This window comes from Aptenodytes patagonicus, chromosome 4, assembly GCF_965638725.1.
Source record: "Aptenodytes patagonicus chromosome 4, bAptPat1.pri.cur, whole genome shotgun sequence".
In the NCBI taxonomy this organism is placed as follows: domain Eukaryota; kingdom Metazoa; phylum Chordata; class Aves; order Sphenisciformes; family Spheniscidae; genus Aptenodytes; species Aptenodytes patagonicus.
The window spans coordinates 8,930,201-8,957,023 of NC_134952.1; the positions used below are offsets into that span (position 1 = coordinate 8,930,201).

Genomic DNA, 26,823 nt, shown 5'->3' on the forward strand with positions numbered 1-26,823 from the left:
GCAGTAGCCAGATTAAGCTCTATCCGGGCTTTGGCCCTTCTAATTTTCTCCCTGCACAACCTCGTGACATCCTTGTAGTCCTCCTGAGTTGCCTGCCCCTTCTTCCAAAGGTCATAAACTCTCTTTTTTTTCCTGAGTTCCAGTCAAAGCTCTCTGTTCAGCCAGGCTGGTCTTCTTCCCTGCCGGCTCATCTTTCGGCACATGGGGACGGCCTGCTCCTGTGCCTTTAAGATTTCCTTCTTGAAGAATGTCCAGCCTTCCCGGACCCCTTTGCCCTTCAGGACTGCCTCCCAAGGGACTCTCTCAACCAGCCTCCTCAACAGGCCAAAGTCTGCCCTCTGGAAATAGGGCAGCAGTTCTGCTAATCCCTCTCCTCACTTCTCCGAGAATCAAAAACTCTAGGTATTTTGTGATCGCTATGCCCAAGACGGCCTCCAACCGTCACATCACCCATAAGTCCTTCTCTGTTTGCAAACACCAGGTCCAGCGGGGCGCCTTCCCTAGCTGGCTCACTCACCAGCTCTGCCAGGAAGTTACTTCCACACACTCCAGGAACCTCCTACACTGTTTCCTCTCTGCTGTATTGTATTTCCAGCAGACATCTGGTAAGTTGAAGTCCCCCACGAGAACAAGGGCTAGAGATTGAGAGACTTCTGCTAGCCACTTGTAGAATGCTTCATCCGCCTCTTCATCCTGGTTGGGTGGTCTATAACAGACTCCCAGCAGGATATCTGCCTCGTTGGTCTTCCCCCTCATCCTTACCCATAAACACTCAACCTTATCATCATCACAATCGTTGAGCTCTATACAATTGAAACACCCTAACATACAGGGCCACCCCACTGCCTCTCCTTCCTCACCTGTCCCTTCTGAAGAGTCTATAGCCATCCATTGCAGCACTCCAATCATGAGAGTCACCCCACCATGTTTCTGTGATGGCGACTAAGTCATAGCTATCCCGCTGCACAATGGCTTCCAGCTCCTCCTGCTTGCCGCCCATGCTGCGTGCATTGGTGTAGATGCACTTGAGCTGGGCTATCAATTTTGCCCCCAGCATTGGCATGCCACCCCTAGGCTCATCTCTAGTGAGCCTGGTTTTATCCCCTTTCCCCTTCAAACCTAGTTTAAAGCCCTCTCGATGAGCCCCGCCAATTCATGAGCAAGAATCCTTTTCCCCCTGTGAGACAGCTGGACTCCATCTGTCGCCAGCAGGCCCGGTGCCGTGTAAACCTCCCCATGATCAGAAAAGTCAAAATTCCCCCGATGGCACCAGCCCCTGAGCCACGTGTTGATCAGGTGTGTTTTCCACTCATGGTCCAGAGATGAAAAATTATTCACAGGAAATATCCCATTTTCCTGGTCAGGGTTGCAGTACATCTGGACCAACCCTCAAAGCAAGAGGCTGCAGCCCTCTGATCTGCTTCTGGTACAGCATCCTCATCCCTTTGCTCCCGAGATGCTCGAGTGGGAGAAGAGAGCACCCAGCAGCTGGGACACACCATCCGGGACCCCTGAACTTGGGACCTCTGAATTCCAGTCCAAAATGTTACATCCCACTTCAATCAAGAGACATTATTTCCCTCTGGGCTCTGCATTCAAAATTATGATGATGCTTATGCATTATTTATAGAAAAGGGATGACATTCAAATTCTGCCTGGGTCCCAGCCACCACATTGCATCTTTCTAATGGTTTCCCAATAGAGACAGATTCCTGTTCTGGCTGCCTGACTGTCCTTTCCCCTTTCCCCCTGATACTAAGGGATCTTAAAAGCTTAGAAAGCTATAGCCATGCTAATTTTGTAATACACTGGAACTCTCCTTTTGCATCGTCCTAAGGGGGACTTACTCTAACTTGGTTCTTGGAAGTAATTTCTCCCCTCATAAACCCCCCCAAATTGTAAACCTTCCAATGAACTCCTTACATTAAGGCATTTTAAAGTTTTATTTTAGTAATCATCATAATAAACAACTCCAGTCTTTACAGAGCTTTTCATCCCCAAGGATCCCAGAGTGCTTGCAACCACTGCGCACCAACTACGGACAGGGATGAATTCATCGCCCTGCGAAAAGGCAGCTGCTCCCGTGGCTGCAGCTGGCCGTGCCGAGCAGGGCTCTGCAGGAGAGGCACCGATGCAAGGGGAGAACAGCATCTCTGCAGCTCGGCCGGTACAGTTGCCCCGTTACGATGCTCAAACCTGGCCAAAGCGGGATTGGTGCATGTCCTCCACTTCTGTAGCATCATGAAATTGGAGTCCAGTAAGCGGTTACCAAGAAACATGCTATTAATTGAGGGATTTATTAAGTAATAGCTAAAACATTATTGATTGCACCATGATAGGGGAAAGGCAATGGACACAAGTTGCAACACAGGAAATTATAATTAAATATAAGGAAAAAAAATCATTATAGAGGTGGTCAAATATCACAAATAGGTTGTCCAGAGGGGTTGTGGCGTCTCCATCCTGGGACTGAGTCCTTGAATTCAGCTGGACAAAGTCCTGACCAACCTGGTCTGTTTGGGACCTGCTTTGTGCAGGGCATTGGATGAGAGACATCTTGCAGTCCCATCCCAAATTCTTCTATGCCATGGTCTGGTGCAATAACTTAAAGCATGAGTGGTGTTGGTTTAAATTAACACATCAACTGCTGAGTTGCAGCAGCTGTCACAGCTGTTAGCTACAGGCCTAGCAACCTCCAGCAGACACCAGAAACTGCAATGCCTCAAGTTGTGCTAGTGAGAGTCTGCAGAAACCCCACTGTTCCAGTAATTTCACTGAAAATTAAGTTGATTGCTCTCATCTCACCCTGGCAGCTGCGGAGGAGAACAGAGCACCAGGCCCCGTGCAGCAAACGTTTCCGAACTTGGGTGTTCCCTGTCTTCAGTCCCGTATTTTCCAGATTAAAGCCATGCAGTGCTGTTAACTGTTCCTCACAGCAACCAACTGCTTGTTATTCTCATTAATCTGGACCCGCTCCAGTTCATCAGTATTAGTGGTGAAGAGCAATACCCAAACCTGGCTTCAATATACTGTACTTCAGTCCTCATCAACACCCGGTGTAGCCACCTCCTTATCTCATATACAGCTTTCCTATGAAGCTGGCCCAGAAAGCTCTTACGAGGCAGACAAACGGCGTCACGCTGTCCCACTTGGATTAGAGTCTCCCATAGCTTCCAGATGTTTCTCCATCGCGCTGCAGCCTCACCAGCTGTTGCCTCCTCTTTAGGAATTTGTGCACTGGATCACACCTTCTTGCTTATGTCTTTGCTGAAATTTGTCTTGCTGATGGCAGGTTTGTGCTTAAACCCTTCTGAAAAGTAATTTTCCCCCCCAAAGAAGTTGTGCATCCTATGCAAGGAATGACAACTAGACCTTAGCTGGAAGACAGCAAGGCAGGGATACTCCACCACTGCCCGGGGGTTTATTTCAATAGTTGACTTCCAGCTAACCACTTTTCAGCTCACACTAGATACTCAGGAGGTTTCTATGTGGGCAAGGCTACAGCGTGATGTAAAGACTTGGTAGCTAGACAGCAGCTATAGGCAAAATCATTGCATAAACCAAGTCTTCTGGGGCTGGGAGCCAGAGTGTGGAACTCAATATGGAAGATACGACTATTTTTTGTTGATATCATTATATTCTATATTCTGTTTCATTACAATCTGAAAATACTTTTTAACCCACTGCTCTCACGGCGATCTGCAGTCACCCGATTGCCTTGTGACGCTCATCCCAAAGGAATCCTCGCCTGGATTCAGGCTCTGCCTGGACTTAGAAACGGACAGTTCGGGGTTTTAATCTGTTTTTTTATAACCCTTAGATACCGTAGGGAAGCAAACAACCGAACAGTCCCTATAGCTGTGGAGCACTTTTTAGCAAACAGTAGCTCTGAACTACTGAGGCAGCATTTTAATCGTCGCTGTAGGACAGGGAGACCTGGGGCAAACAGCATAGATATCTATAGATCGAACAAAAACCCCATAACCCATTGACTTTGGACAAAGGTCTAGTGAGTTCCAGCTCTGCTGCACAGAAGCTTCTAAACTGCAGCTACCAGCACTGTTAAATAAGTTGAAAAAAAATCTATACTGCTATAGTTCACATCTAGAAAACATGTAGGGCAGAAAACATGCAATTCAAAGGTGAATTGAAGAACAACTTTTTGTTTAAAGTTTTAACCCACATAGCATAAATAATGAATGGGTCATTTGCAACTTGTAAGACCAGTACGTACAAAAATCACATAAACTTTTAAACTTATAACATTTCACGGTGATAGGAATGCCATTATTCTCGTCATTGTAGCAACTGAACACACACCCCTGCTTAACAGAAAAAGAAAAAAAGAAAACTTCCCACCAGAAAATAATGAAAAGAAAGTTAATTACGGGACTTTAAAAAAAAATAGTAGTTGGACATTGGCCAGAAAGCTTTCTGTTTAGACCTGGTTAAGTCTTCCTAAGGGAAGCATTATGGTTTTTTTGATGCAGAGGCTCAAGTCTATTTTTAGAGCACATCATAGTCGATGAGTTTAGCACTTTCACATTTGAACCAACAGTCTATTAATATTTTTTTTTTGGACTTTCTATAACACCAACATGGTAGTTTGCTCACTTAATAATTGTGTAAATTGTCATCAATTCCATGCCTGGCATTAAACCGGTTTTACCCTGAATAACCTCTTGGATTTGACAAGTGAGACTCAACTATTCCACATCGTGCATTAACCATGTGACCTCCTTGTTTCCATTTCAACCCTTCTTGTTCAGCGGTGTGTTCAGCAGTGTGTTCATAGTGGTCCTTACGCTGGAGGGGAGGGCTGCGTGCAAAGGAGCTTGACAGGCTGGAGAAACCGGCTGATGGGAACATCATGAAGTGGTAGAATGGCAAATGCAAAGCCCTGCTCCCGGGAGGAAAAACCCCATGCACCAGTACAGGATGGTCATTGACCAGTTGGACAGCATCTTTGCAGAAACGGTCCTGGTGGACAAGTTGACCATGAGCCAGCAATGAGCCTTTGCAGCAAGGAAGACCAACAGCGTCCTGAGCTGCATTAGGAAGGACACTGCCTGCAAGTCGATGGAGATGGTCCTTCCCCTCTGTTCAGCACTGGTGAGACACACCTTGAGTCCTGGGCCCAGTTCTGGGCTCCTCAGTACAAGACAGACATGAACATACTGGAGCGGATCCAGCAGAGGCCACCAGGATGGCCAGGGGTTGGAGCACATAGCATATGAGAAGAAGCTGAGCCAGCTGGGCCTGCTGAGCCTGGAGAAGAGAAGGCTTCAGGGGGACCTTATTGCAATCTGCCACTACCTAATGAGAAGGTGCAGAGAAGATGGAGCCAAACTCTTCCTTGGGGGTGCACAGCAATAGGGCAAGAGGTAGCAGACACTGGCTGCAACATAGGACATCCCCACCAGATTTTAGGAAAAAATTATCACCATGAAGGTGGTCAGACACAGGGTCCAGGGATTTCTGTAATCTCCATCCCTAGAGACAAGCAAAACACGACTGGCCAAGCTTGGGAGCCACCTGATCTAAATTTGGCCCTGCTCTGAGCAGAAGGTTGGATGACCCCGGGGTCCCTTCCCATCTGAACTATTCTGATTCTCTGATTCATACCTTTTCACCAAGCTACATTTTTTTTAAAACATGCCTGAGTCATTTGAAGCATCGCATCCAAACCACTGAATCACACGTGCGTAACCCACTCTAAACTGACCTAGCATTTGATCCTAAAAATGCCTCATACCAAAGAAATGAGAGTGGACTTTCAGTTTTTGTTAACTAAGTGTTTATAGCACTGAGTAATACATTTGTTAAGCCCTTGAGACAAGAGCCAAATCTGCCTTTGTTTGCACAGGAGAGCACACCGGCACCGCTGCTTTTATAGCAACAGGAAAGTGCTGGGCTCTGTAGGAAGATGCAAACCCAGATTAGCAATTTAAACCATCGCAAAAGGGCTGTATCTTCAGGGGCGTTTGGATGTCACCTCTAGATGTGGAGTCAAATTCAATGCTCTGCAGCCAAGGTAGGCAAAAAGCCCACAAGGCACTTTTGAACACCTTGATCGCAGTGTCAATACTGAAGAGTTAATAAGCAAACGCTATGCGTCACCAGCCCGGAGGGAAGGGCTCTGGGTAGGGCGGGACACAGGTCACTAATTTTTGGAGGAGCTGTGCAGCTCCAGAGTTACCCGCATTAATGCAGCCCTTAAGCAGCCCCACAAAGAAAATATTGTCGGGGGCATTTCCACAGAGCCAACCGAAGTCAAATGAATAGAAACCGGTATTAGACAAATTCACTAGAGACAGTTTGGCTTTTTGTTACTTGATTTTCCAAGGGCAGGGAGTTAATTTATTTTTCTATTTTTGAAGACTCTTTTCCGTCTCCCTTCCTCCACAAGAAAACCCCCACAAACCACAGAGTGATAGCAGTAAACGATTACCAAGGCTCACCAAAGGTTTGTGGTGGATTCTCTTTCACTGTCAAATTTCAAACCGAGATCGGAGAACTTCCTAGAAATGGTGCTGTTATTTTAAACAGGGATTAATTTGGGGAAGTCCAGTGGCTGATTATACCAGGTCATTTGACCGGACAGCAAAGTTTTATTCTAGTTTGCAAACGTTATCATGTTGACAAGCAGAGAGGAGATGAAACACGGGAAGAGGGAGTATGGGGGGACCGAGCGCCGAGAGGGGGGTGCAGAAACATGACCTTGCATTAACAGCATCCTCGGTGGAAGAAAAGAAAGATTTGGGAAACAACAAGCCGGGAAACAGAGCCTGTGAGTGCAGAACAAGAAACTGGACATAAAGACAAGCTGGGGAAAATCAGCAACAGGATCAAATGAGGGAAGAAACGTGCCGGGGGGCTCCGCCACGGGAGTTTCCTCGCCGGGAGGCAGGGCTCGGGCCGGAGAGCGGTGGGCGGTCAGGGCACGCCATCTAGTGAGATGCCACCGCTCGCCGGGCAGCCCCGGCAGGAATCCTCCCTGGGCTGGAGCTGCAGCTGAGGGTTTAGAACAACCGGGTGCAGATGTTTGGGGGTTTGGGGGGGCAGTGTCTTGTTTCGCAGCGTGGATGTGGTTCCTGGGGTGGAAACCCCGGGGTGATGCTGGTCCCTGTGCTCAGACGGGCGAATTCACTCTCCCTCTAGTCTAGGTGACACGTATCTGCTTTATTAGCCACTGTGTTATTGCTTAATATATACAAAAAATGTTTTCAAAGACTTTATCCCATTTCCTTGAAGTCCCCGAGTTTCACCAAGGACTTCAGTAAGAGTTTCAAGCTTGGTGGTACAATATATTTTTCTTGACTTAGGATATCTTCATATGCACAAAATTAAAATAAGTACTATAGTACCCTGCTCACTCAAGGGGAAATTACAGGGAAGAAAGCACAATCAGAATGCTAACACCATCAGATCTCCCCCACATCTATTCCCATTCGCTGCTACGGATCCTGTATGAGCCTGGGTAGTTGACCTATTTTCCACGCCAGGTATTAGGAGGTACAAATAAGGTTTTTCTGTTAATGCTTCCTCCCCTGTCATTTATTTGAAGAGGTTTTTTGGGTTGACATCAGTCAATTCTTGAGTTTGCAAGTCCGAAACCTAGACACTCAAAAGGATCTCATTTTCGGAGTGGGTACAAAGGATTTTCTGGGGAAAAAGATGACCCAAGTAGTTTAGGTACACCTCAAATTAAATCATACTGAGTTACTAAGGGACAACAGTGTTAGTTTAATCACAGAATTTGGATGGGTAACTCTGGTTGCAGAACGTAGGTTTAAAAATAGGGATGTGTGTGCCTTCTTTCAATGTCACTCAATTTTGAAGACTCGTCCTAAGAGCATAGTTTCCCCTGAACTGCTGTGGCTCATAGAAGGGCATACGCCGTTCCCCGTGCTAAGAGCACACAGGATTCAAAGGGAAGGATAAAAGCCTTCTGCTCTTAGGAGCATTGCATGCAGAGACTGCACAGGGACCACGGTGGAGCTGGTGTAATTATGATAGAGGAAGGTGAGAGCGAAGCTTGGTGAAGGCTACTAACGACTGAGTTTACACAGGCCAAGCACTGAAAACCATCTAGTAAGGAGGCGTTCATTGGGAAGATTAATGGTCGCTATATTTCAAATCTACTTCCACCAGTGCAAAGCAAGGTTCTGAGAAACTAAAGTGCAACAAGGACTCCATAAATCTTTTCTACTTAGTCCTGCATATTAAGTAAGGGATAGAGAAAAGGGAAAGGTTGGGGGATAGGAAGGATGGAGAAGAAAAGCCTGCTGATTTGCTTACTGCTTTGGGATATATTACCTGATTAAATCTGGGGGAAAAAAATCTTACAAGTCTGGGGTAGGCTGCAGAGATCCCCGGGTTTTCTGCATAACAGGTTGCTAATTCCCATCTTAATTTACTAAACTCTTAAGACTTTTTTTTTATTATTTTTTTTGTCGCTCATCTCCCTTCAGCTCCTTGCAGAAGCTCTCCTTAGCATGGAGTCTGAAGATCTCGCTTAACCAAGGATCTGAAAACGCGGTTAGAAAATACTAGGAAGGAACTTGGATGGCTCTCGGGCTGGAGCTAAGACAAAAGGAGGGGGAGGGAGAATCCGCAGCCGCTCCCAACACGCACGGGAGACCTGACATCTTGAACTGCTGGCTGCAGCATTCACTGAGACATAAATCAGGCCATTCATGAAGGGGTCTGCTCTGCCAATATACATAAAGAGAAATACTAGACGGAAAGAGGCAAATCTGAATTAGATCCATCTCTTGCATAGCAGAAATCCTTTACGCCAGTTAGATGAGAGAAACTGATGTTTGAAAACCACAGAAGGTTTGGCAAGGGTAAAATTTTACATGCTAATGAGCCCCCAAAGAATTTTGACCTGTGAAGGATATTTAACTACTGAGAAAGATTTATATCCAATAATACACAAAAATGGAAGTGAGCACAGAGTACAGGGAATTAGAAACACACTACAAACATCCTCCTGTTCACATCAGAGTTGAGAAATAATTCAAGAAAATACCAGAAACACTTTTCAATACATAAGCAGTGAGAAAAGTAAGATTCCTTAGCCAGAGAAACTGTTCGGTATGGTCTGTTGCTGTCTGTGTTCAGTATTTAAAGCCTTATCACTGCAAAATACTATACTAGGTCCTTGCATGGAGAGACTCTGCTCTGGGGAACTTGTCATCTGCCCAGTCACTGTCAAGGAGGTTTTATGTTACAGTGGCACAAGAGCCAAGCAATGTATTATTGAAAGAATAGGCATTAACTGAGCACAGATTTCTCAAGCCTCAGGTCGACAGAACAACCACAAGACTATCCATCTCTCCCCCACTGCTACGCATACATATTCACCCTTTAAATGACATTTCACCAAAATAGTTTGCAACAAAACTCCTTCTATATTAAGACTTTTAAGACCATGACTTCATGAAGTCAGAAGTTTCTCCAACCAGCTTTCTCCACACCTGCATTACCAGCCTGACGTAAAAGAAGATGCCATCCAGTGAAGTTACAGCAATATCTCCATTATCTATTATTCCTAATTAGTGAAGTCAGTTACCATTCCCTCTGTGTATATTTCTGGACAATGCACAAATTCACGTCTGTAATAACAGATTATCCTTATCTGTCACATGGGAAACATAAGAAAAAACTTTTTATTCCCGAGAGTGACCAAACACTGGCACAGGTCGTGGTGAGGTCCATCCGGACAGGATACGGAGAGGTGGAGTCGTCTCCGTCCTTGGAGATACACAAACCCCGATGGGACGCGGCCCTGGGAAACCGACTCTGAGCAGGGGGCTGGACTACATGACCTCCAGAGGTCCCTTCCAGCCTCAGCTTTTCCAAGACTTGAATTTGGCTTCTGCCTACCACCTACGCACCAACCAGACTGGCCAGGCACTCTGCTTGGTCATGGGTACCACTGTTTTGTTTCCCCCCTACATCAAGGCAAGAGAGTCCCAAAAAAACCCATTTTTTCTTCAGATTGTAACAATAACTAGACATAATTGTTATAAATGTGTAATAAAGATTTAGAAAAGAGTATAATTTCTTTGATACAACCAATTTATCTCAGCAAAAACAACACTGGATCCAGAAGTCAGTCTCTTTCTTGGGCATTCAGGACACAGGTAACTATGATCAAGCGCACTTGCCAATGTCCACATTTAATTTGCAAACTCAAAGCCACAGTTTCTCTGCTAGCCTGTTTTACCACACTGCTGCACAACAGTCCTATTCATGCGAAATAAGTCTGTCATTAAAGGAAATTTTTAAAGCAAAAGCTTAAAAGGAACAAGTTCTGCCACTTTTAAAGCCATTTATTTGATATTTGGCTTTAAGCAAAAAAAGGAAAAAGCTGCAACCCAACCTAGCTTATCTATTAAGTTATATTAAAAGCATCTCAAGGCAGGAGGTTGTTTTCAGATATCTATCTGTTGAAATACTTTGACATTAGAAAGTAGCTTCAATGTTTGCACGTTCCAAATCCTATTTGAAAGCAGGCAGGAGACTAACCGCTTTTGTGAGTGCAGGCCTGTGCAACAGGACCTCCACATCTTTTGGGTCTGGATCACCTTTGCTATGCATTTCTGTCAGCGCCGACCACAGCTGGCCCAAGACGAGCGCTGAAGCTTCCGAAACAGCAGCAACGCAAATTACATTTGAGGTAGCTCGGTTATTTCCAAGGGACCAGACGTGCACGGGACACCTTGCTGGCTCGGGCTCTCTCTGCCTTCCCACCCAGGCTGCCAAGGCTTCAGGAGGAGAGGTAGCAGCTTTTAATCGAAAAACTGTTTGTTGGATATGCCCAAGACTTAAAAGTCTGCTGTACGCCGAGATGAACTTTGTAAAGAATATTAGGATTCCAGAGGAATACGTGTAATTTTGCAAAATCAGGGGCGAGGGGCACAGCATGGCATAAAATAATCAATCTCTGGAACCATTTCAGATGTGTTTTCTCCCCTAACTCAGACAAAGACCAAACGCGGATCCTTCCTAAGGAGACATTTCTATTTGGAATAGATCTCAGCCTTTCCGTTAGTTCCTTATAGTAAAGAGTACACTGCTCCCCACTTTCATACCTAAAATGTAATAGTTAGAAAGAATGGTTTAGCACAATTCACTACACCAGGCAAGCAGTCCCACATTTGTTACGAGAATTTCTGCAGGAATTAACACTCCTCCAAATCCCACAAAACCCACCACCCCCCTGGTTTAAAGATTTGTCCTTCACTTACCCTCTTCTACCCCAAACATTTCAGTTACAATACTCAGCTCATCACTGTCCAGCTCGGTGACTGGCATCTCATCTGAACAGCAATAAATTAACACTAAATAATCAAAAGCAACAGAAGAATAATGGAGAGATTAGGTTTCAAAATGATACATTTATTATAACTAAACAAAGGACACAAGCTCCAATTAACTTAAAAATTTTATACTGCGTTATGGCAAACACAGGACCAGTACGCTCAGAGCACAGACAAATGATTTTCAACTTAAATTTCTAACACAGGCTGAAATTCTTCAACTGAAAAGCAAAACTTGGAATACATACAAAGAACAGAATATGGGATTATTCTTTTAAATATACCCAATAATTTGATATAAACAATTTAAAAGTATTTAAATACATGCTGAAGTAGCTAAAGTTTAAATGATTAGCAAGATATATAAAGTTACAAGAAGTATTTTGGAGTTGTATAAAAGATGTAACTTTTTCCCCCAGACAAAGCCTACATAAGTGTAAGGTACTATCTTGTCAAGAGAATATTCTCTACCTGCGTGCAGTCCTGCTGACAAACTACTTATTAACTTAGCTTTCTGGTACTTAAATTGCAGGTGGATTTACTCTCACAGCATGCAGTCAGTGATGAAAATCTCAGTAAAAACCATCTTTTGAGCTAATGTGAAATGGAAACAGTTTTTTCAATAAAATAGGTCCTATAACCTGCTTGTTTTGAAGGGGAAAAAGAAATGACATCCTACTTTACTTCTACGTCCCTGTTGATAAATATTTTTTTTTTTAAAAGCTTTTTATATGTTTTACATTTTTTCCCCTGAATAGTTTATAATCAAAACCTGATCTTATTTGCATCTGAAACAACCCCAACAACGGCCTTACCGACTACCTAACTCTGAGCTTAGAGGCTTTGCCTGTGTAAGTCACACGGTCACTGAAATCTCACACATCCTGTAATTATTTAAACAAGTATTTACATCTCCTGATTAAATATTCCTTCAGGAATAAGTTCTGACCAGTTACTGTACACTCAGAAGTCATCCTTTCTCTGAAAGTACTGCAGCTTCTGGTTTTTTTGGTCAACACGTGCTCTGTTGTCTTTCGTTATTCTGAAGCTAGTCCTCAAGCCACCGATTTGCTGGAGTTGGCTGTATCGCCTGGACAAAGCTGCTCGGGAAGGTTCAAAACCGGGTAAGTGGGAATCACCGAGGGCTTCCTCATCTTTTTAAGCTTGCAGAAGATGTGTTGTTCAAGTCCAGCTGTCACGGGTTTGCCTACTTTCAACATCAGAAGGAAAACATTCCCCGCAAAAACGCTTCGCTATGGTTGATGAGTACGTCCTTTAAACACTTTAGGTAACAGGGGAAAACTGACATTTGTGATTGACATTTAAATGTATTTTATGTAACCTGTTAAAATTTCACAATATGGCAAATTTCAAACAAGTCCAAAAGCTAAAAATGTTCAATAAATGTTTCACAATTATTTTAATCAGGACATTCTTCATTAAAAAAAATCTGCTATTTTTGGCTCCCTTTTATTTAATCAACAGAAAATTTAAGTGAAGAGTAAACACAGAAAAAGAACAGCAGCAAAGTGTCTTAAACTTCCCAATACTACAACCAGGTAATTTACTGTAAGGACAGTTAAAGCTCTGTGAAACTTTAATCGAGAAGTCTTTGAAAACAGCTTTTTCTGCTACTTCTCTGTTTTAAACTTGCATGCATTCAAGTGCATGCAATTCTTAGGTTTTTGATATTCCATGAAAGGTAGCAGACAATTTTAGGAGTATCTTTATCATGTTTCAGGAATGTCAAGTAAGATTGTTACACATTGTTTTCAAATTGAAGATATGCAACTGCAAAATTTAGCGTACTTCAAAGCCCATTAATTCTAATTGTAAATTATACAATGTAAAATTAGTTTTTAAATTGTATTTTTGTGAAATTAGTTTTACTCTTGCATTTTCATCTAAGATAAGTTTTGGCCTAAAAAAGCACCTAGTGAAGTCCTGTCTTCAAAATCTACAAACTGACTTTCAGGCTGAAATCTCCAGGTTAATCTCGATTTACAAGGAAGAGAACAGCCTCCTTGTTTAGCGGTACCTTAACTACAAAGATCGCACCGATTTGAAATTTCAGCTTTGTCACAGCAATTTTACACTTCAGATACAATTACAGTAATTCTCAGGAGGATCTTGCTGTAAGCAGCTTTCTTTGCAAACTGTACAGAATATCAACTCAATACTTGAACTAAACACTGACCCTTTTTCTAGAATTAATTGTACTGTACATCTTGCTTTGGAAACAACTAAATACAATGGTCCATCATGCAAGCCATGAGACTGTCAAAACTTTTTTTGTTCCACTAATTTCAAATAAGTTTTTACAAATAATTTAGCCAATCTAGATAAATACTGAACATGGAATTATGCTGAAATACTCTCGGGAGTCAACATTTTCTACGAAAATATGCAACTATGACTAAAAGCATGAAGTACTAACTGCCCACCTCAATATCACTGTGTACAGCGCCATTGTAAGATGTGCTCTCTATAGCGAACACAGAATCAAGAATGTTCATGTATTTCATAATACTGGGTGCAAAATAAAATATAAAAAAAACAAACCACAACCCTGCTGGTTCAAGTCACACTATGTGTATTTCATAACAAGATTTTAAGAAAGAGTGAAAAACTTAGGCTATCAGGACTTATGGAACATCCCAGAGTTGGCATTTTAAACTTAAAAATTTACTACTAAGGACACACATTAATGAGTAACCTTGACCTACTGTCAGTATTTAATCACACAGTTAAAAGACAGTAACTATAAGCAATATAGTAAAAATCCAGTGATGTAATCAAAGCACTGGCAATACTAGACATGACTTGTTGACTGCACAGTAAGCAAGGCCATGAGATGAAAGTATTTATGTACTTTGACTATACCTGGTTAGTGATTTTATACCTGAGATGAAAATTGAGAGGTAAGATAACTCGTTATGGTGTAAGTAATTATCAGATTAAAAACAACAAACGTGAAGATAACTGCATTTTTAAGAAATATATGCAAAAAGATGACAACTGACATTTTCCCCTTACGATTATTTTCATTTTGCTATTTAGACACTCACTTTACTGTGTGACAGATTGCATTCTGAAACTATTTTAAAGGCTCCCGTGATTCCAATGCTTTAGCAATTCATGGAATTTTGGGTAGAAGCGACATCCTCTACTCCCTAGTCTTAAGAAATTTAAGGCACCCATAAGAAGCAAACTTCATGGGAAGTTTCCATTCTAGGGAAAAATAAATCTGATTTTCCCTTCAACAGAAAAAAATAGTAACAATGAATTCATAAAAGTGATTAGAATGCCACATTCTCTGTCAGTGAGGCAACAGCTTAGTGATATTTAGCTTAAATAAAATTCAATCTAAAAAGCTACTACTGAAGCCACAGAATCTTCACTAACAGGTTACAAAATATGTAATATTGTGACAGAAGGGAAAGTTTGTATTAAATTCTGAAAAAGCTAAAAGGTAGAAGCAGAGCAAGGTTGGGCCCCATGTAATGATGAAAGAAAATAAATGAGAAACATTTTTCCATGATAGATACACTTAATTTATACAGCAAACTTGCAAGTTTAATGGATCACTGTATCACAACAATGAGTGCAAATACATGATTTTGTGGGCAGGAGCACTGCTAAAGAAGCATAGTTTGTTTTCATCTGTATGAAATGACAGTAAATCACTTCTCTGATGAACGGAAATTTCATTCCATATGTCAGAAAACATATCTACGATTTATTACTAGAATCAGCTCAAAACACTTCCCATAATCACAAAGCTCAAGTAACATGTAGCCATTAGACGCAGAAAGATATACAAGGTTTTGGTTACAACTGTAGTTAGCTTCAGATTCTGAAGCTTAATTCTTTGCTTCCGCAGCTTCTTTATCATGCTTTTCTTTTGCTTTCTCTTTTTCTTCCAGTTTTTCTTCTTTTTGAAGTAGTGCCATAATCTCAGCAACCTGACTGGTTCCAATATCAACATCTTCTTTGTCAATCAATTCTACCACCTACATGAACATAAAGTGAAATTGAGAGAGCATTTAGTTTGTACATGATTGAGGCATTTTCACATCATAAATTTTGTTAAGACAAAAAAAGTAATCAGTTCTCTCATGTTCAACAGCATTCTCTTACACAAAACACAAATTCAAGCCACAACCAGTGCCTCAAAGGTATCCAGAGTATTAAAAAAAAGCTGAAACTTAATGCAAATGATCTAGAACTTTTGACCTCAGCACACAAAGACTCACATTTTAAAGCATTAGTAAAACAAACCCATTTATTATATCTGTTGCAATGAAAAGCTCAGATTCAGTACCTGCTGAAACAGTATTTAAGACAATACGTATTTTATAGGCTTAATTTTATCAAAAAGACCTATAGGCACAAATTTACAAAAACTTAAAAGTAGACAGGGGTAGGCCTTTCAGAAAGCAAAATGAAAAAAATAATTTAGCAGGTGATTCCAAATTCCTTTACATAGCTTTTTGTACAAATGTATGCTTGGCATAGCTCCTGAAGTTCCTAGAATTATTCTGCATTATATGCAGACTTCAGAAGTACATTTTATCTGTGTTGCTAAATGTACAATTGCTGTTTAGATCAACAGGGAAGATAATCACCACTGGGACAACTTCAGTAGAGAGGAAAAATGTGTTTCAAAAGGCTGATACTGTATTTTCTAGCTGGCCATCGTTTAAGCGCTATTTCTGTATTGAGTAGGAAAATTACTTGCAAGGAAGTAAGTTTCAGAACATCTCTAAATTTACCAGGTAAAAAAGAAACAAGAAAGTGAAGGACAAATGCAGGGAAAACCTGAGAATGTTCTGCAAAATGAGAAAACAGGACAAATCAGGCAAAGAACACAGGTCATTTACAATGGACCTAAAGGACGACTGATGGTCTGATGCCTTTCAAGCATAGGAAATACAGGTCTCAATGAAATATGTAAGGTATACAAGTAGGCAAGACAATTATTATCTTGTGTTGACATAAAGTATATCTATATGCATTATGTCAAGACTTTGGCTAATAGTGGTATTCCTAAAGTACTTTAGTACTTCTAAAGCTCCTTCCCATGCTCCCTCCCATTCATAAGTAGCACAACAAAATTACCGTATTTTACAGAACTTGACATAGGCATACAGGAAAACCTACAGCTCTAAAGTTAATGTGGGTAACAGACACAGGATAAATTCCGCACCCCCCCCCCCCAAAACAGCCATATAAATTCTGAAGATGCTAATATGTATTATATGGTCTATTTACAATACATTACCAAAAACCTCACTGGCATCAAGTAAAGACTCTTGCAAAAGACAGCAATATGAATTTAAGTCAAAACAGGTACAATGTTTGAAGGATGGCTAGCCTTATTTTCTTTGAGTAGTCCACAGACTTACCTTAACAACATTATCTATATCAATTTTGCCATCCTTGTTTTCATCTAGTGCCTCTGCAATCCTAGTTAGCTTCTCCTCTGGAATCTTCTGAATTTGTTTCATCGCATTAATTAGCTCAGCAATACTGATGAGATTCTCCCTGAAGAGGAAGCACAATCTGTACATGGCAGGCAGTTACTCCAAAGGAGTAAAGTTGACAAAAGGCAGTACTCAAAGTCACTACACTGCAGGTCATTTGTAAAAACATGCATTATTTATTTATAATCCTGAACAGAATGCAAAAAAGCAAAAATGAGTTACTGATCAGCAAGCAGATTTCAAACGAATCTTTATCTTACTATCAAATCTCACGCTTTTGGTTTTGACATGCTGTATTGCACAAATACAGGTATCCAATAGCATTTGAAATGAAGTTTAGCACAGTTTCTGTGCTTCCCAGACTGTGTATCTAATGCCCTTTGCCCCCTCCCCGCCCCATTTACCAAAGATGCAGTGCCATGCACCTGTCATCCTTTTAGATTTAGAGAGACCGGCCTACACAAAAGTAATGAAAGTCACAGGAAAACAAAAGCTGAAAACTAATCGCTTTAGCAATTTAGCTGTTGTTAAAATAGGCCTTATTTGCTCCTATCAAGGAATAGACTTTGTAGAAGAAAGGACTAAACTTGACATTGTGACTAGCAGGTTTCAGACGTTTCCACTGTCTGCTTACTGATCTCATGAAGCTAAAGTTCTCTGTCTTCTGCAACCTAAAGCCTCTGCTTGCCTATGTAGTTAGTTTGAAGAACCATCTTCCAGCACAGGTCAAGCTGAAATGCAGGAGACAGTGAACCCGATAAATATTAACAGAAGGGCTTTATCAGTATAGTCACAGCTCTATACCTGTCCCTAACCTCTGGGCACAGACTGACTTTTATTCAAGGAGCATTTTTCAAACTGCCACTAAATGTCCTGGACTTGTGTTGTTCCTATGACTCTTAATGGCTTGGTAATGACTGCACCAACTTGAAGGTCAAAAAAACCAAGCCTTTGACAATTAAACAATATTTAAACTAATAATTTTCAGTCATCCACAATCACCTACAAAATTATCCACAAAACCATCCATTACATAAAGTATAATTACATTCAGTACAAGCAGATTCTATATTGTATTTTTAATTTACAAATTTGGATGGTTTTGATCAACAACTTCTCTATAGCACCATTCATATGGCTGCCTTAATCTTATTACACAAAATTTGAAACAAATGACCGTTTGCCTTGGGGACTGGAAAAAACAAAGGCTGGAAGCAACAAAAGCAGAATCCTTATTTCTGTTTAGGTTACGCTCTATGGGAGCTGGGAAGCTCTCTTTATGAATCACACAAAATGGTGCAAGCATAAACTAGATTAATACAGCATTCATAATCACAAACTGTGAGAATTACAGTCACAATTTTTAGGAATGTCAGTGCCTGTAATATGCAACATATGACCGTTCAACATATGATTGCCTGAAATGACTCTCCAGTAACATTAAGACCTGGAGAAGTGTTGATAAAGGAATTTTGCAATGAAACTATCAAGGAAGATCTTTCTTTGAAAATCTGCAAGTGTGTCACAAGTTGAAATGAAGCAAATTTTCAGAAAGGGACCATGTAAAATTATCTCCTTACTTCCATTAGACCTGTTCCCCCATTTCTCTCCAGAGACAGAATAGACTTTATGGCAATTTTTTTTCCTCACTGACATCTTCACTACTAAAGAACAACAAACATGAATATGCTTACCATACTGTTGCATACCTTTTCAATCAATGACACAGGGCAAATTTACTGCATGAGGAGCATGACTAAAGGCATGATTTCACCTGCATCACCATTAGTGCTACAGGCATGAATAAGATGGTAAGATACTAATCGACACTTTGACTTTCAGAACCCCCTCAGGACTAACATCTGGGGAATTATACCTGCTTTCTTCCTTCCTCATTTCAACCATATTTAACATACCTTAGAAGAGAGAAGGTCTACAGCACAATTTTGTTAATTTTATTCTTCAGTTAGATTATCTTAACGTTCTGAACAACTTTGCTAATTCTTTTCTAATCACACATCAGACAAAAGCAAGACTGAAGATGAAGAGTCAGAGACACACTCAGTGGTCTCAAGTCACTTACCCAGCAGGAGGACTATCACCAGCGTCCAGCTTTACATCCACTGTCTTTTGACTTGTCTCTAATTCATTAATAATTTTGTCTATCTGACCAATCATTCGGTTCACCCTCTTGGTCAATCGCTTGCTTGCCTTCGACTCTTCCACCACCTCTTCCTGGCCAGTTTTAGAGAGCTCTTTTATCTCTTGCAAATCCTAAAATAAATGGTCAAGAGAGAGAAAAGCTGCTGTTGGTGTGAATTCTCAACAATGGACACTACTGACTTCGACCAGCATTTCAAGACAGGAGCCATTTGTAAATGAAATGCGAACGTATAGACATATAAAGCCAAACTGGAATTAGAACAATAAATTCTAACACTGCTGCCTTTTTCATGCACCCCTTAAATGTTATTTTGCACATCTTTCATAAGACTGGATAAGATTCATTTTATATAACTTGAAGTATCTGTAATACTGACATGTATGCTTGATAAAGAACCGCAGCATGCAGCAGTTAGCACCTGTTAGTCTAGTCAGCCTGGGAATAAGAGCAGGAACAGGATTCTCATCTGGTGGGAACTACTCCAATGATTTTAACTAGGCTTTAAACGCGTTATGCAAGTGAGACTCTGCACTGTCCCATACAAAGTTCATTCACTCAGCTACCAACTACAGGCTAACAGACATCCAAGCAAGATAATCTTAAAATTTGTGGATCATTTATACTAAAACTAAACACGAACAGAAATAAAAAAAGAACTTCCATGCCCCATTCTTCACCTCACTATACTCCTGGATATCACCCTTCAATTCCTCGAGCTCTTCCTTTTCCTTTGTTAGTGATTTTTTCTGTTCCTGCAGCTTGGTGCAAGCATCATTCAGCATGTCAATCTCCTCCTTAGTGATCTCCTCACCCTGTAACAGAAAATATATACAAATAAGCAAAAGACACATTTGTGATTTTCCTCAAAGATTTCGGGTCTTTTACCAGAAAAGACAGATTCAAGATTCTTTTTCCATGTTCAGAGTCAATATTGTCATAGCCATTTTGAGGCTAATGCAGAGATCTGCATTTTGAGGCTAATGCGAAGATCTTAAATGCTAAGACAATTAGTTTGCTATGGTATGTATTTTTTACGTGCACCAGTAGTAAGTTCAGCTGATATGATTCATTATGTGGGTTTTGGCTATTTGAAATTCTGTACCTAATTGTCTCATTTAAGAATGTTGTACTTCGTTCTTTGCTGGGTGAAAAATCCAAACAACTGAGAAACGATTCACTATGTACAAGAAAGATAAATTACACAAAAAAAATTTGCAAAGTTCAGGGAATTGAGCTGGAGCAAAGTTATCTTCAACAACCTTTGTGAGAACGAGGATGAACATCCATAGTTTGTGAACTATACCCGTCTCTTGAAAAGCTGAGAATAAAAATCTAACCCCCAACTGAATACGTAAAAAATAAGGCTTCAAGATGATTCATTAAAAATGCTAAAATCCTGTAATACTAGCTACAGTTAGTATATTAATCTTACCCAGACACTAGTTTTTATTCTGAATGGCTAAGCTCTGAACAGCTTTTAGACTAAATAAGTAGAGTACAGAAAGACATGTGCAAACAAGGATGCCAGAAACACAGAGCAGAAGGATGACATGCTTCCAAGAAACAACTACAGAACAGTTCACGAACTAGGCATCCAGCCCCTTTGTCAACTCTTTTAGAGTTTCAGTGTACTGTTAATATCTATGCATCAACCTCAGTTCTGATTTTAATACAGTATCTATAGTTTACCTTGGGGGGGGGGAGAAAAGAAAGCAACTCAGTTTGAAAACAAATTCCTCTGCCTCAAATAAAATCAGTCATCTTCAAGAAGCTGGCAGTCTTACATTTTTGCTCTAAGAGGCAAGAATGTATTCGACGGCATTTAAAATCTTTGGAAGGATCTTTAGGGGACAGGCCACACTGTAACCTCAGTTAAGAAATGCCAAGCTAACTGTACTTTTTGTTTTCTCCTATAGGTTAGGGCTGTTGAAGAAGTCCTACTTGTGGCCCGGTGTCATGCATTCTCACAGCGCTGGTGGCATGGCAGGCAGCAATGCAAAACGCTATGCCAGATGTGGCAGTATAAGCTAGCTGTGACATCACACATCCTTGCTGTTTCCAAATGAGATCATGCCAGCCTTGCCTGCCTCCCTCCCACAGAGTATCCTCATGGCTGCTCTATCATTCACCCAGCTACGCAGCCAGCAGAGTCAGCTAACTCATCACACAATAATGCATGATTTCAACGTGGATTAGTTCCATTTTGTTATTACCATTAAAAACTTCTTGGCAGCATTCTAAAGTAAACAATGTTATTATTATAACAGGTAGATAATGATGCTGTCCAAGAAAATTGAAAATGTTTTTCTACTTAAACTTTCTATTTTAAATTAATGTTGTTATTCTGCAAAGTAACACTGGGACTGAGAAAAATCCTGACATCAAGCCTCATGGACAAAAATAAAGTGCTCAGCTACAAATAAAAGTCAAGGTACAACTAAAACATGAAAAGAAAGCATACAAGAGGTGGAAGCAGGGACAGGCGACCCAGGAGGAATAGCAGAGACAGTCTCCCAGCACGCATGGATGGGTTCAAGAAAGCCAAAACCCACCGGGAATTAAATCTGATGAAGGATGTGAAGGACAACAAGAAGGGCTTCTACATAGAATTATAGAATTGTTTAGGTTGGAAATGACCTAAGATCATCAAGTCCAACCGTTAACCTAGTACTGCCAAGTCCACCACTAAACCATGTCCCTAAGCACCACATCTACCCGTCTTTTAAATACCTCCAGGGATGGGGACTCCACCACTTCCCTGGGCAGCCTGTTCCAATGCTTGACATCTCTTTCGGTGAAGAAAGTTTTCCTAACATCCAATCTAAACCTCCCCTGGAGCAACTTGAGGCCATTTCCTCTTGTCCTATCGCTTGCTACTTGGGAGAAGAGACCGACACCCACCTCCCTACAACCTCCTCTCAGGTAGTTGTAGAGAGCGATGAGGTCTCCCCTCAGCCTCCTTTTCTCCAGGCTAAACAACCCCAGTTCCCTCAGCCGCTCCTCATAAGACTTGTTCTCCAGACCCCTCACCAGCCTCGTTGCCCTTCTGTGGGCACGCTCCAGCACCTCAGTGTCCTTCTTGTAGTGAGGGGCCCAAAACTGAACACAGTATTCGAGGTGCGGCCTCACCAGGGCCAAGTAAAAGGGGACAATCACTTCCCATCACCCACTGTGGTGGTCCTGCTGGCCACCACACTATTTCTGATACAAGCCAAGATGCTACTCGCCTTCTTGGCCACCTGGACACACTGCCGGCTCATGTTCAGCCGGCTGTCAACCAGCACCCCCAGGTCCTTTTCCGACAGGCAGATTTCCAGCCACTCTTCCCCAAGCCTGTAGCGCTGCATGGGGTTGTTGTGACCCAAGTGCAGGACCCGGCACTTGGCCTTGTTGCACCTCAGGCAACCGGCCTCAGCCCATCGGTCCAGCCTGTCCAGGTCCCCCTGTAGAGCCTTCCTACCCTCAAGCAGATCAACACTCCCACCCAACTTGGTGTCATCTGCAAACTTACTGAGGGTGCACTCCATCATTGCTAAAGATATTAAACAGAACTGGCCCCAGTACTGAGCCCTGGGGAACACCGCTCGTGACCAGCCGCCAACTGGATTTAACTCCATTCACCACAACTCTTTGGGCCTGGCCGTCCAGCCAGTGTTTTACCCAACAAAGAGTACGCCCGTCCAAGCCATGAGCAGCCAGTTTCTCCAGGAGAATGCTGTGGGAAATACTGTCAAGAGCTTTACTAAAGCCTAGGCAGACAATATCCACAGCCTCTCCCTCATCCACTAAGCAGGTCACCTTGTCACGGAAGGAGATCAGGTTAGTCAAGCAGGACCTGCCTTTCATAAACCCGTGCTGACTGGGCCTCATCACCTGGTTGTCCTGCACGTGCCATGTGATGGCACTCAAGATGATCTGCTCCATAACCTTCCCTGGCACCAAGGTCAGACTGACAGGCCTGTAGTTCCCCAGATCCTCCTTCCAGCCCTTCTTGTAGATGGGCATCATATTTGCTAACCTCCAGTTGACTGGGACCTCCCCTGTTAGCCGGGACTGCTGATAAATGATTGAAAGTGGCTTGGTGAGCACTTCCGCCAGATCCCTCAGTGGATCCCATCCGCCCCCATAGACCTGTGTGTGTCTAAGTGGTGCAGCAGGTCGTTAACCATTTCCCCTTGGATTATGGGGGCTTCATGCCGCTCCCCATCCCTGTCTTCCAGCTCAGGGGGCTGGGTACCCGCAGAACAACTGGTCTGACTATTAAAGACTGAGGCAAAGGTGGCATTAAGTACCTCAGCCTTTTCCACATCCTTTGTCACTATGTTTCCCCCCGCATCCAATAAAGGATGGAGATTCTCCTTAGCCATCCTTTTGTTGCTAATGTATTTATAGAAACATTTTTTTATTGTCTTTTACAGCAGTAGCCAGATTAAGCTCTATCCGGGCTTTGGCTCTTCTAATTTTCTCCCTGCACAACCTCGTAACATCCTTGTAGTCCTCCTGAGTTGCCTGCCCCTTCTTCCAAAGGTCATAAACTCTCTTTTTTTTCCTGAGTTCCAGTCAAAGCTCTCTGTTCAGCCAGGCTGGTCTTCTTCCCCACCGGCTTGTCTTTCAGCACATGGGGACAGCCTGCTCCTGTGCCTTTAAGATTTCCTTCTTGAAGAATGTCCAGCCTTCCCGGACCCCTTTGCCCTTCAGGACTGCCTCCCAAGGGACTCTCTCAACCAGCCTCCTCAACAGGCCAAAGTCTGCCCTCTGGAAATAGGGCAGCAGTTCTGCTAATCCCTCTCCTCACTTCTCCGAGAATCAAAAACTCTAGGTATTTTGTGATCGCTATGCCCAAGACGGCCTCCAACCGTCACATCACCCATAAGTCCTTCTCTGTTTGCAAACACCAGGTCCAGCGGGGCGCCTTCCCTAGCTGGCTCACTCACCAGCTCTGCCAGGAAGTTACTTCCACACACTCCAGGAACCTCCTACACTGTTTCCTCTCTGCTGTATTGTATTTCCAGCAGACATCTGGTAAGTTGAAGTCCCCCACGAGAACAAGGGCTAGTGATTGTGAGACTTCTCCCAGCTGCTTACAGAATATTTCGTCTGCCTCTTCATCCTGGTTGGGTGGTCTGTAACAGACTCCCACCATGACATCTGCCTTGTTGGCCTTCCCCTTATTCTTACCTATAAACACTCAACCCTATCATCACCGTCATCAAGCTCTAGACAGTCAAAACACTCCCTAACATACAGGGCCACAAGTACATTGGGAGCAAAAGGAAGGCAAGAGAAAATGTGGGCCTGCTGCTGAATGGGACAAGGAACCTGGTGCAAAAGGACATGGAAAAGGCAGAGGTAGTCAATGCCTTCCTCAGTCTTTACTGATAAGACTGGCCTTCAGTAATCCCAGGTCTTTGAGACCAATGGGGAAGTCTGGAGCAAGGAAGATCTACCATCAGTGGAAGAGGATCAGGTTAGAGAATATTTAAACAAACGGAACACACACAAGTCCATGAGACTTAATGGGATACAACCACAAGTGGTGAGGGAGTTTTTTTGATGTCATTGACAGGCCACTCTCCATTATCTTGGAAAGGACCTGGTCATCAGGGAAGATTCCTGAGGACTGGAAGAAAGCAGATGTCACTATCTTCAATAAGGGCAAGGAGAAGAATCTGGGGAGCTACAGGCCAGCCGGGTAGCAGATGATTAAAACCAGCACGCTCTGACTGTAACAAAGCATGCTCTGATCACAACAAAGCATGCTAATCCTAAAAATTAACCTGTTACTTTAACGGTGGTAATAAATTATGTTCAACATCATACAAAAGAAATAGTGGAGTACACTAAAAAGTTTTTATAGCGTACATACACTGCCCATATCAGTTTAGAAGAGGAAGTCGATACAAATCTAGTAGAGTCTAGTCCAAACCTAGTTCCTTACTTAATCCTTTAGTCTTAGCTACACCCTTCAAAAGAAGGCAACACCCATCTTTACCTACTCTTCCCCTCTCCCTCCTCATGTGTTAACTATACACAGATTAAACATGCACAGATGCATTACGTCTACAGCCAGTGCAAATGCCCCCCCCAATAGGTATATTAGTTTCAATAACACAGATAGATAAAGGACATACTCAGAGATGTTTTGTGCCATCTTCAATTTCTGCATTGGTGGTTGAGAATTTGCAATCTACTAATTAGCTGTTTTTAACGGACAGAATGCAGTGAGAGGGTTAAAACTGAAGGACAGCCAGGCAACTTACCATGGCTCTTACATGTATGTTTTGAATCTTTACATTAAAAAGTATAAAAAAGTACAGTTACCCAGATTACCTTAATGCCTTCCAATACTGGTGCTGTATCTTTCAGTGTCTCCGAGTGCATCGCCATATCTGCCCTTGCCAGTTCTTGTTCGGTATCCATAGCCATCTGACTTTTTTTAACTTGTAGAGCAGCTGCTTCAAGATCTACTGCTGATTCCACCTCTTGCTAAATTTGAAAGACCCATGAAGTTTTAATTAAAACAAAGATAACATTATCTGCATTAGCATCAGTAAAGAATGACTTCTCAAAATAGAAATAGTTGCCAAAGTACACGCAGACATTTTTAGAAGACATTAAAAAACTGCAACATATTGAGTGGTTTCACATTAAAATACCCACTTGCACTTAATGAACTATGCCTGTGAGCTCCTGAGGCTTAATTCACCAGTAAAGCAGGCCAGCAGCTTTTATGGTCAAGTATTATACAATGACATTATCAGGTTAATGACAAATAGAAAGAGCCAAAGATAAGAACATTTAAAGTACAGGGTGGGGGGAAATCAAAAAACAAACAAAACCACCACCTTTGCTAGAGGAATAACAGGCTTCTCTTATTACTCTAATTAAGAGGAAAGAGAAATCAAAGATACCTAAGACTGAGACAATCTTTAATGTTTCACAGTGAATCCTTCTGTGTTGCAGTCTGGTTTAATATTCTCCCACATCTTCCATATGTGCATTTAAAGTCCAGTTTCTTGCAGGCAAGACCCAGAGCAGAGGCAATAACTCATAACGTGCTAGTTTTTACATCACTGACATTTATTTCTCAGTAATTGAGAGCAGAACTTACCACGGCTGCAACCTGAAGGGTTTCTTTGGCTTTCTCTGCAGCTTCAGACAATCTTTCCATCTCTTTTTCTTCATTTTCTTTTCTGATGGCTTCCTCTTCCTGAAGTGTTGCTTCCAGACGCGCTTTGTTATCTACTTTCTCACCTTCAACTTCTGCCACTTTGACTTGAGCCCCTCTGGCCTAAAAATAATGTAGGAAGTCTATTAAAGTCTACATATGTGTGTGTATATATATGTATGTCTACATAATGTAAGAAGTTTATATAACCTTATTGAAATAGGTAGTACAGGTATGCTAATGAATATAGTTAGAACTCCCAAAAGTTACCCTATTTTTGCATTTCGTAGAAAAAGATTATTCTCTTTCTTTGAAAACGAGAACCTTCCACCATGAAATCGTACATATTCTTCCCTCTCTTTCTCTCAAGACTACCAATAATCTACCCAGATCATTTCTCTCTCTACACAACATCAACATTTTCATGTATTAATGTCTTTATATTGCCCGCAGCGTAGACTGTTTTTTATATAAGTAAAAAGATTATTCTAAATCTTCTTATGCTATTACTGTCTACTGTCATGCAATGAAATATTGCCTTTTATTTGCTTTATTCTCAGACCCCTCCATGTATAAGCCAACTTCTGTGTTTGACGGTCACTCAAATAAACCTATCCATGGTTTAGCTTTTCAGGGAAAAGAAAGGAACCAAGAACATCCACTTCTCTGAAC

The 26,823-nt window shown here is 41.9% G+C and overlaps 1 protein-coding gene across 2 annotated transcripts in view; it reads right to left on the bottom strand.

The window, feature by feature from the left end:
• Positions 1–11,391: 11,391 nt before the first annotated feature.
• LETM1 (leucine zipper and EF-hand containing transmembrane protein 1) overlaps positions 11,392–26,823 on the bottom strand; it is a 34,035-nt gene continuing 18,603 nt past the window's right edge. The window contains exons 9-14 of one of the 2 annotated variants that reach the window (XM_076335793.1): positions 26,095–26,274; positions 25,314–25,469; positions 19,661–19,795; positions 18,903–19,093; positions 16,742–16,898; positions 11,392–15,346 (exon numbers count right to left, since the gene is read on the bottom strand). In XM_076335793.1, the coding sequence (XP_076191908.1) occupies positions 15,197–15,346; positions 16,742–16,898; positions 18,903–19,093; positions 19,661–19,795; positions 25,314–25,469; positions 26,095–26,274 (969 nt within the window). In that variant the 3' untranslated portion in view covers positions 11,392–15,196. The remainder of the gene's footprint in view (positions 15,347–16,741; positions 16,899–18,902; positions 19,094–19,660; positions 19,796–25,313; positions 25,470–26,094; positions 26,275–26,823) is intronic. The other variant, XM_076335794.1, reaches the window with a different exon arrangement.